Below are 11,402 nucleotides of genomic sequence, written 5' to 3' on the forward strand. Positions count from 1 at the left end.
GGAGTCTCGCTCTGTCGCCCAGGCTGGAGTGCAGTGGTGTGATCTCGGCTCACTGCAAGCTCCGCCTTCCGGGTTCACACCATTCTCCTGCCTCAGCCTCCCGAGTAGCTGGGACTACAGGTGCCCGCCACCTCGCCCGGCTAATTTTTTGTATTTTTAGTAGAGACGGGGTTTCACTGTGTTAGCCAGGATGGTCTCGATCTCCTGATCTTGTGATCCGCCCGCCTCAGCCTCCCAAAGTGCTGGGATGACAGGCTTGAGCCACCACGCCCGGCCGGCCCTGGGTGCTTTTTAAGTAGACATGGGGTTTTATCACATTGGTCAGGCTGGTCTCGAACTCCCGACCTCAGCTGATCTGCCTGTCAGGCCTCTGAGCCCAAGCTTAGCCATCGTATCCCCTGTGACCTGCACGTATCCATCCCGATGGCCTGAAACAACTGAAGATCCACAATAGAAGTGAAAATCGCCTTAACGGATGACATTCCACCACTGTGATTTGTTCCTGCCCCACCCTAACTGATCTGTGTTCTTTATAATCTCCCCCACCCCTAAGAATGTTCTTCGTAATTCTCTCCACCTTTGAGAAAGTCCTTTGTGAGATCTACTGCCTGTCCCAAAACCTCTGAGAACGAGTGGTAATCCCAGCACCCTTCGCTGACTCCTTTTTCGGACTCAGCCGCCTCCACCCAGGTGAAATCAACACCAAGCCTGTTCGGTGATCTCTTCACGCCACACACGAAACAGTGCCCGCCTCGGCCTCCCAAAGTGCGGGGATTACAGGTGCAGGCTTAACCACGCCCAGCTCCTGGATTCCTTTTAAATGGTTTTCACGTCAAAGTGAATGGCCGGGCGCGGTGGCTCAAGCCTATAATCCCAGCACTTTGGGAGGCCGAGATGGGCGGATCACGAGGTCAGGAGATCGAGACCATCCTGGCGAACGTGGTGAAACCCCGTCTCTACTAAAAATACAAAAAACTAGCCGGGTGTGGTGGTGGGCACCTGTAGTCCCAGCTACACGGGAGGCTGAGGCAGGAGAATGGCGTAAACCCGGGAGGCGTGAGATCTCCAGCGTGAGCTGAGATCCGGCCACTGCACTCCAGCCTGCGCGACAGAGCGAGACTCCGTCTCAAAAAAAATAAAATAAAAAATAAAAAATAAAAAACAAAGTGAAGGCAAGTCTACGTGGAGCCGGCCTCCAGCAGGGCGTCCAGGAGGCCGTGTGGAATCCACCCCCACCAGGCGCGCCCTGGTACCTGGGCGGCCACAGCTCTTCATGGTCTCCAGGTATCGGAGGAGGGCCTCGGTCTTCACCGTGTTTCCCCACCAGTAGGGGATTCCTGGCCACAGCTCGCAGTGCCGGCCCAGGGAGCTCTCGTCCTCATAGGAGACGATGACCTGCTGGCCCCGGGACCACAGCTGCCGCAGCGTCGGCAACTCCTGCAAGGCACCAGAGTTAAGGGGCGCAGGGGAGAGAGGAGAGCCAGGGACACGGGGGGCACCCAGGAGAGAGGAAGGCCGGGAAGTGGGGACACCGGAGAGGGAGGACAGCCCAACATGTGAGTATAAACCGAAAATGAAATTCTGGCCGGGAGAGGCGGCTCACGCCTGTAATCCCAGCACTTTGGGAGGCCGAGGCGGGTGGATCAGCTGAAGTCAGGAGTTTGAGACCAGCCTGGCTGATATGGTGGAACTCCGTCTCTACTAAAAATACAAAAACTAGCGAGGCGTGGTGGTGGGCACCTGTCATCCCAACGACTCAGGAGGCTGAGGCAGGAGAATCGCTTGAACCCGAGAGGTGGAGGCTGCAGTGAGCTGACATCGCACCACAACGCTCCAGCCTGGGAGACAGAGCGAGACTCAGTATCAAAAAAATTTTTTATTTTAAAAATGTTTAAAAAGGAACATTTGTAGCCAGGAACAGACGTGCACACAGGGGGCCCCAGGTGCACAGCGGGGCAGGCATGTGTCTCTGCCGTTCTGAGGCTGCTACCTGGGCTCCCGTGTGCCGGCAGCCCTGGGGAAACAACAAGGACCCTGACCGGGGGTGGGGGCTCCATGGAGCCAGCAAGATGCTGTGTGTGTGTGTGTGTGTGTATGTCTGTGTGTATATATATACACACACACACGCACATATACATATATATATATATATTTTTTTTCGAGACAGTCTCCCTCTGTCACCCAGGCTGGAGTGCAATGGCGCGATCTCGGCTCACCACAACCTCCGCCCCCCGGGTTCAAGCTATTCTCCCGCCTCAGCCTCCTGAGTAGCAGGCACCCGCCACCACGCCCAGCTAATTTTTGTATTTTTAGTAGAGACGGGGTTTCACCGTATTGGCCAGGCTGGTTTCGATCTCCTGACCTTGTGATCCACCCGTCTCGGCCTCCCAAAGTGCTGGGATGACAGGCGTGAGCCACCGTGCCTGGCTGGCGCTGCACACATTTCTAAACCCGTCACGGGAAGTTCTCACCAGGGTCCCCCCCGCACTGCGGGAGAGCAGGGAGCCCTGTTCAACGGCTTCGCCTGCTACAGGGATCATCGCGGCACCCACACCCGGGGCGCGGCAGACGGAGTCTGAGGGTCACGATCCCCCTGCCCCAAGAGAGACGTGGGGACGGCCTTCCCCCTCCTTACCCCACGAGGACACAGCATGTCCCCGAAAATATTCTTTATGCAGGCGACCAGGTACTCGTGCAGGTCCTCGGTCAGCCCCTCGAAGTTCCTGCAGGCCAGGATGACCACCTCACGTGGGTGCCGCTCTAGCCACTCCGAGATTTCCGTGAGCGTGTCCTGGGGAGGGCGGGGCAAGGCTGAGTCCTGCATGACTCCAACAACACAGGGAATGCCGGGCGCGGTGGCTGACACGTGTCATCACGGTACTTTGGGAGGCGGAGACGGGCGGATCACCTGAGGTCAGGAGTTCGAGACCAGCCTGGCCAACATAGTGAAACCCTGTCTCTACTAAAAATACAAAAATTAGCCGGGCACAGTGGCACATGCCTGTCATCCCAGCTCCTCGGGAGGCTGAGGCAGGAGAATCGCTTGAACCCGGGAGGCGGAGGTTGCAGTGAGCCGAGATCGTGGCCACTGCACTCCAGCCTGGGCAACAGAGCAAGACTCCATCTCAAAAAAAAAAAAAAAAAGCAACAGAGAAATCCCCGTCACAGATTCCCAGGGGTCAGCGTCTCCTGTCTGGGTCTGCAGGTGACGTCCCCATCCCATTAAAGGCCAAGCATCTCCTGCCCAGATCTGCATGTGGCCGTTTCGTCCCCACGGGAGCTTGGCCACCTCCGGCTCTCCCCGTTGCGTCCCCCTCAGCCCGGCCGCACCTCCACCAGGGCCGTTGTGTACACCATGTGGACGAAGTGCAGGTTCTTCTCCGAGCCTTCCAGCATGTGAGCGATCCGCAGGTCCAGGTACCGCACCCCGGCGTCCAGCTGCTCCGTGACGTCCAGTGCCTGTGGATAGAGGCTGCCGTCGTGTCGGCCTGGCTGAGCGCCGCGTCTGGGGGCTCAGGAACGGGCTGCGAGGTTGTCCACCCACACGTCCTGCTGTCCAGGGGGACGTGGATGTTGAAACAACAGCTGTTTGTTGGTGCTGGGAGCTCTGCAGCCACGGGGACCTGCATTTGGAAAAGCTGATCTCCGGGGACCTGGCCTCTTTCAACAGAGCCTGTGAGACTCTGTCCTGGGGAAATGCACCTGCCCCCGCCCTGACACGGGTCTCACTCACGTCCCTGCAGATCCCCAGTCACCCTCTTTCTGGCTGTCACCGGAAGGGGCTGCAGTTGGGGCAGAATCTGCTACGGTCGGTCCTCAGTGCCCAGGACAGTCTCTAGGAAGCATCACTAGCGTGGGGGACACCAGGAGGTGCCGAGACAGCGCGGGGCGGGGGTGGCTGGGATGGAGACAGCAAGGGGCTTGGGGGGTGAGGTGGGTGGGAAACTGTTCCAGGAAAAACCGAGGACAGAGAGAAATGCAGGAAAAGGAACCAGCACTTCCCCTCCCTCCACACACAGCAGCACTAGGAAATGCAAAATTGTTTTTTCATTTTTTTTGAGATGGAGTCTCGCTCTGTCGCCCAGGCTGGAGTGCAGCGGCATGATCTCAACTCACTGCAAGCTCCGCCTCCCGGGTTCAATTGATTCTCCTGCCTCAGCCTCCCGAGTAGCTGGGACTACAGGCACCCGCCACCACGCCCGGCTAATGTTTGTATTTTTAGTAGAGACGGGGTTTCAGCGTGTTAGCCAGGATGGTCTCCATCTCCTGACCTCGTGATCCGCCCGCCTCGGCCTCCCAAAGTGCTGGGATGACAGGCCTGAGCCACCATGCCCGGTCTCTACTAAAAGTTTTTAAAAATCAGCCTGGTGTGGTGGTGTACACCTGTAATCCCAGCTGCCCGGGAGGCTGAGGAAGGAGGATCCATTGATCCCAGGAGGTCAAGGCTGCCGTGAGCTGAGATCGCACCACTGCACTCCAGCCTGGGTGAGAGAGCGAGACTCTGTCTCTAAAGGAATGAATGAATGTGATTATTAGGGAGAAAGTGTCCTGTCTCCCTGTTTCCCAGGAATGAGCAGTCACCTGACTGCAAACTGCAGAGCCACCTCCCATCCTAAAGACACAAGAAATGAGTCCTTGTTTGTCTTGAGTGCACAGATGAAAGGGGTTGTCTCTGCTGGGATAGAATAGGGCAAGACCCTCTCCATCTGCGGCTCTAGGCGGCCACCTGCTATGCTCATGGCATTAGCTTTACATCATTTAATAAAAACACTGGGCCGGGCGCGGTGGCTCACGCCTGTCATCCCAGCACTTTGGGAGGCCGGGACGGGCGGATCACGAGGTCAGGAGATTGAGACCATCCTGGCTAACACGGTGAAACCCTGTCTCTACTAAAAATACAAAACATTAGCCGGGCGTGGTGGCGGAAGCCTGTAGTCCCAGCTACGCAGGAGGCTGAGGCAGGAGAATTGCTTGAACCCAGGAGGTGGAGCTTGCAGTGAGCCGAGATCGCGCCACTGCACTGCAGCCTGGTTACAGAGTGAGACTCTGTCTCAAAAACTAAAAAATAAAATAAGCAAATAAAAACAGTGTTCAGGGGAACTCTTCTGCCTTTGGAAAGGGGGCTCCAGGTGGGCAACAGGTTTTGGTTTTCATCCTGTCTCCCTGGCTGGGATAGGGGCTGCATTTTGCTGGAAAGCCACAGTCACCATCTGCCTCCTGAGCCCACAGGGCACCACTCAGACCCTACCTGGGTGATGGGCCATGTCAGCACCACGGGGCGCAAACCCACCTGGGTGACGGACCACGTCAGCACCGCAGGGCACAGACCCTACCTGGGTGACGGGCCACGTCAGCACCAGGGGACACGGACCCTACCTGGGTGACAGACCATGTCAGCACCATGGGGCGCGGACCATACCTGGGTGATGGACCATTTCAGCACTATGGGGCGTGTGATGCAGGGGAAGGCCTTGTTCAGCAGCTGCAGCAGCCTGGACTCCTCGTGCGAAATGGGGGACTTCTTGTTCAGGCAGTAGGTCATGGTGTCGTGGCTCCCTGAGAGCAAAGTACACGTGGACATGTCACCATCGGGCCCGTCCCTGCCACCTGCTGTGAGTCGCTCGGCCACCCGCCTACAGCACAGGCCCAGGCATGGCAGGAGGGGTGGATGTCGTCCCCCAAAACTCATGTCCCCTGGAACCTGGGAACGGGACCTGTGTGGAAACCGGGTCTCTGCAGATATCATGAGGTTGAAATGAGATCATCCCGGAGTAGGGCAGGCCCCAAATCCAGTGACAGGTGTCCATCTAAGAGACAGAGGAGGAGACGCAGACACAGAGGAGGAGGCCACGTGGCGACAGAGGCAGAGACTGGAGTGATGCAGCCACAAGCCCAGGGGATGCCTGGAGCCCCCAGGAGCTGAGAGAGGGAGGAAGGAGCCTCCCCTAGAGCCTCAGGAGGAAGTGTGGTCCTGTCCATATCCTGATTTCAGATTTCTGTAGCTAGAACTGGGAGAAAGTAAATTTCTGTTGTTTGCCACCTCCTAATGTGTGGTCACTTGTCATGGGAGCCGCAAGAAACACAGACCTTTGTGGAGTCTGACTGATGGCTGACGTTTCCATTTTCTGCCTATGACATGTAGCTGTTGTTTCTTAAGATACATATATTTAAGTATATGCAAAAATATTTATGAATATAACATTTAAATATCAATAACATAAATATGTGTATATACAGATATATATCTATATATAGAACTCTGAAAATATATGTATATATGTATATACACATATACATGTATATATACACATATACACGCATATACACACATACATGTATATATGCACATACACACATATACACGTATGCATACACATATGTATACGCACATACAAGTATACATACATATACACATACACACATATATACGCATATACACATATACATGTATACATACACATATACACGTATATACATACATACACACATACACGCATATACACACATATATACGTGCATATACACATACACGTATATATACACATATATACACATAGCTGTATATACATATACACAGATATACATGTATATATACTCATATACACATATATACACGTATCTACAGGTGTACACACATCTGTGCATATGTGCATGTGTGCATGTGTATATATGTGTATGCATAAGTATAAATGCGTATACATCGTGCATGTGTATGTGCCTGTATCTACATGTGTCCACGTGTAGGTATATACATGTACATGCACATGTACCTGTGCGTGTGCACAGGGGCAAGCGTCTATACATACGTGCATGCATATGTGTCTATGTCCACGTATGTACATGTTTATGGATGTATATGAATTATGTGTATGGATACCTGTGTGTGCATATGTGCAGTTACATATGGATATACACGTCTGTACAAGTGTAGGTGCATCTGTGCATGTGTGCATTCATAGATGTGCATAAGTATGTGTGGACACATCTGCACATCTGCATCCATATGTGTTTATGTGACCCTACATCCATGTATACATGTGTGCATGAGTATGTGTGAGCCTCTGTCCATGTATACATGTGTGCATATGTGTGTGCTTATGTGCATGTATACATGTGCCTGCATGGGCCTCCATGTGTATGTGTGCTTCCATGTGCATGTGTGGGTATGTGCATGTGTGCATGCGTGTGTGTGCATGTATGTGTTTATTGGTGTGGGCATGTGTGTATGTGTGTGCATGCATCTCTGTGTTTCCATGTGCATGTGTGTGGGCATATGCATGTGTGCATGTATGTGTTTATAGGTGTATGCATGTGTGCATTTATGTGTGTGTGCATGCATCTGTGTGTTTCCACGTGCATGTGTGGGTGTGTGTGCATGTATGTGTGCATGCGTGTGCATGAATGTAAGTGTACGTGCCTGAGTGCATGTGCGTATACGTGTATTTGTGTGTGCCGGCATGTGTATGTTTCCATGTGTATGTGTGTGGGTATGTGCATGTGTTCATGCATGTGTGTGTGCATGCATGTGTACGCGTGTGCATGCATGTGTGTGCATGAATGTAAGTGTACGTGCCTGAGTGCATGTGTGTGGGCATGTACATGTGTGCATGCATGTGTATGTGCATGCATGTGTGTGCATGTGTATGTGTGCATGCATGTATGTGTGCATGTGCGCATGCATATGCATGAATGTAAGTGTACGTGCCTGAGTGCATGTGTATTTGTGTGTACATGCATGTGTATGTTTCCATGTGCGTGTGTATGTGCATGTGTGCATGCATGTATGTCTCTGCACGCATGTGTGTGTGTGCATGCATGTGTGCCTATGTGTCCATGTGCATCTGTGTATGTGATATGGTTTGGTGGTGTCCACACCCAAATCTCACCTTCAATTGTAGCTCCCACAATTCCTAGGTGTCATGGGAGGGATCTGGTGGGACGTCACTGAATCTTGAGGAGGGTTTTTCTCATGCTGTTCTGGTGACAGTAAGTCTCCTGAGATATGATGGTTTCAGAAAGGGGATCTCCCCGGCACACGCTCTCTTGTCTGCCACCATGTAACATGTGACTTTGCTCCTCATCTACCTTCTGCCATGACTGTGAGCCCTCCCCAGCCAGGTGAAACGGTGAGTCCATTAAACCTCTTTCTTTTATAAATTACCCAGTCTCAGACATGTCTTTATTCGCAGGGTGAGAACAGACCAACACAGTATGCACGTGTGTGTATGTGTGCATGTGTGAAAATGTGTATGTGTGCATATGTATGTGTGCATATGTGCACGTGTGTGCATATATGCCTTGCATACGTGTGTACATGTGTGCATGCCTGTGTGTGTCCATGTTTGCACATATCCATGCCTATGTACATATGTGTGTGTCCACGTCGGTGTGATCTGTGGGATTTCCCTACATCCAGGATTGCTCCTACAGTCAGCATCTCCACTGGGGAACGCAGAGGCAACAGCCCCCGCCCCACCCCACCCCGCCCTCACCTGGGATGGAGAGGTGGTGGAGGGGCACATCCCACAGCCGGGGACACAGTGTCGACATCCAGTCCTCGTTGGCATTTCTGCAGCGCAGGTTGGAGAAGCTGCTGGAAGTGCTCACCTGCCCACCCATCGGAGGTGAACCCTGGCCAACCTGAAGGAGAATAGGAAAAAGAGGTTTTTTATGGTTAAACTTGTGCTGCTGACACAGGGGTCATGGCTTTCCCTGGGAGGGGCTGAGGTGGTGGAGAGTGTGTGGTGGAGATCAGACTTCCTGAGAAAGGGGAGAGAGGGGCCGGGCGCGGTGGCTCACGCCTGTCATCCCAGCACTCTGGGAGGCCGAGGCAGGCGGATCACGAGCTCAGGAGTTCAAGACCATCCTGGTCAACATGGTGAAACCCCCTCTCTACTAAAAATACAAAAATTATCCAGGCGTAGTGGCGGGCACCTGTCATCCCAGCTACTTGGGAGGCTGAGGCACCTCGTGATCCACCTGCCTCGGCCTCCCAAAGTGCTGGGATGACAGGCGTGAGCCACTGCGCCTGGCCTTCTCCCTTCCTTCCTTGTGGCCTAATAAACTCTCCGCTCCTTAAAACCACTCCACGTGTGTTCATGCCGTTTTATCTAAACTGGCGCGAGAACAAGGACCCCGGTGTCCCTCCAGTCAGCGGAGCCGTAGCATTTTGGTGCATTGGCCGGGAATTCATTCATCAGAGCGGTGAGGATGGGACGAATCTCACCCTCAGATCTGTCCTTTAATCTCAGGGTTGTCTTCCAGCTATCCTACCGCAAAGCTTTCCTTCTTTCCTTCCTTCTCTATCCGCGGTCTCTCACTCTCTGTCGAATGCACGGGAATTTTTACAGCCTAGGGAAGTAATCCTGTTAGGCCACATCAGGAAATACTGTCGACCAGGGATACAGCTCAGGAAAACGCTGTTGCAGTCTTCCAGGAATAGAGTTCTCCCAGGGATACAGCTCAGTCTTCCAGGAATAGGGTTCCCTCCTTTTCCCCTAAATAAAGTTACTTGATACTAATTCTCTAGCAGATGCATGGTATTTCCTTTTTTTTGTTGTTTTTTTTTTTTTGAGACGGAGTTTCGCTCTTTTTGCCCAGGCTGGAGTGCAGTGGTGTGATCTCAGCTCACTGCAACGTCCGCCTCCTGGGTTCAAGCGATTCTCCTGCCTCAGACTCTCAAGCAGCTGGGATGACAGGCACCTGCCACCGCGCCTGGCTAATTTTTGTATTTTTAGTAGAGACGGGGTTTCTCCATGTTGGTCAGGCTGGTCTTAAACTCCCCACCTCAGGTGATTCGCCCTCCTGGGCCTCCCAAAGTGCTGGGATGACAGAGGTGAGCCACCGCGCCCGGCCGGTGCATGGTATTTCTAAGGCAACAGCGCCCCCTAGTGGGAACAGAAATCCTCTTCGTGGTCGGGTAGCACTTTGGGAGGCCGAGGAGGGCGGATCACGAGGTTACGAGTTTGAGACCAGCCTCACCGACATGGTGAAACCCCATCTCTAGTAAAAATACAAAAATTAGCCAGGCGTGGTGGCACACGCCTGTCATCCCAGCTATTCAGGAGGCAGAGGCAGGAGAATCGCTTAAACCCGGGACATGGAGGTGGCAGTGAGCCGAGATCATGCCACTGCCCTCCAGCCTACTGACAGAGCAAGACTCCATCTCAAAAAAAAAAAAATAACAATAATAATAATAGGCACCAGGAGGAGGCCCAAAAAGAGAAACCTCAGGAGAAGACAAAGCCTCTAGTAGCAGCTTGGCAGGCTTGCAAACTCCAGGATCTCCCCAGGTGCATCCGGTAGTTGCTAAAAGTGTGGCAGGCCTGGACATTTTAAAAAGGAATGGCCGGGCAGCAAGACAGAGTCCCCTCGCTCCCGTCCAGCCTGTGGCGAAAAGCAGTGGAGACAGAACTGCTCCCAGAGTTGGAGATCAGTGGATACAAATCCCCTGCTCCAGTGGCTCAAAATGCCATCACAGCACACGGCCGCGGGCGATTCCAGAAATGGAAGAAAGGAAAGCAGACCACCTTCTAAACAGTAGAGCCGTCCTCTCTCCTTTCTCCTCCCTCGTCCAGGCCTCCTCACTTCCTATAAGGGGCATCTCAGGAAAAACTCTAATCCAATCTTTTTCTCAATCTTAGTTGTAGTTAGGAGGACCTATTTACATATGTTTCCAAACCACTGTCATGACAGCTCTACTGTCATGAAAAGCCTCCAAGTTAAGCCTAGGAAATAACTGTTTCCACTGCACACAATGTGCCAGGACGACTGCCCTCTAGGGACAGCTCTTAGCCAGCAAACAGCCAGTAAAGCAAGATAAGCCAAGTCACTCTCCGGACACACAAGAGCTCAATTAGCTGACAGCTCTTATAAAAGCACTTAAATTACGCCAGGGAAATGTAGCTAACATGTATGCGGATTCCTAGGACACTTTCCTGATTATTCATGCTCATGCTGCCATTCAGAAGGAAAAGCATCTTCTTACTACGAATGGATCTCCTATAAAATATCACCAGGAAGGCAGGGCGCGGTGGCTCATGCCTGTCATCCCAGAACTTTGGGAGGCCGAGGCGGAAGGATCACCTGAGGTCGGGAGTTCGAGACCAGCCTGACCAATGGGATGAAACTCCATGTCTAGTAAAAATACAAAAGTTACCTGGGTCTGGTGGCGGACGCCTGTCATCCCAGCTACTCAGGAGGCTGAGGCAGGAGAATCACTTGAACCCGGGAGATGGAGGTTGCAGTGAGCTGAGAATGCACCCCTGCACTGCAGCCTGGGCAAGAAGAGTGAAACTCTGTCTCAAAAATATAGACAGATAGACAGATATACAGAGATAGATAGATATAGACAGATAGATATAGATATAGAGAGATAGAGATGATAAAGAGATAGAGAGATA

The 11,402-nt window shown here is 52.7% G+C and overlaps 1 protein-coding gene across 4 annotated transcripts in view; it reads right to left on the reverse strand.

Moving 5' to 3' along the window:
- LOC111523730 (PI-PLC X domain-containing protein 1) overlaps window positions 1–11,220 on the reverse strand; it is a 19,706-nt gene extending 8,486 nt beyond the window's left edge. For 3 of the 4 annotated variants that reach the window (XR_003309020.2, XM_026453341.2, XM_026453340.1), the window contains exons 1-6: window positions 11,159–11,220; window positions 8,493–8,640; window positions 5,420–5,556; window positions 3,331–3,459; window positions 2,636–2,791; window positions 1,254–1,437 (exon numbers count right to left, since the gene is read on the reverse strand). Coding sequence is in view for 3 of the 4 variants with exons in the window: in XM_026453341.2 (XP_026309126.1) it covers window positions 1,254–1,437; window positions 2,636–2,791; window positions 3,331–3,459; window positions 5,420–5,556; window positions 8,493–8,640; window positions 11,159–11,185 (781 nt within the window). In the remaining variant the exon portion in view is untranslated. Of the gene's footprint in view, window positions 1–1,253; window positions 1,438–2,635; window positions 2,792–3,330; window positions 3,460–5,419; window positions 5,557–8,492; window positions 8,641–9,226; window positions 9,509–11,158 lie in introns of those variants that run through there. The other variant, XM_026453342.1, reaches the window with a different exon arrangement.
- Between the last annotated feature and the right edge of the window lie 182 nt (window positions 11,221–11,402).

The sequence above is a fragment of the Piliocolobus tephrosceles genome, unplaced genomic scaffold (genome assembly GCF_002776525.5).
Source record: "Piliocolobus tephrosceles isolate RC106 unplaced genomic scaffold, ASM277652v3 unscaffolded_43462, whole genome shotgun sequence".
Lineage (NCBI taxonomy): Eukaryota > Metazoa > Chordata > Mammalia > Primates > Cercopithecidae > Piliocolobus > Piliocolobus tephrosceles.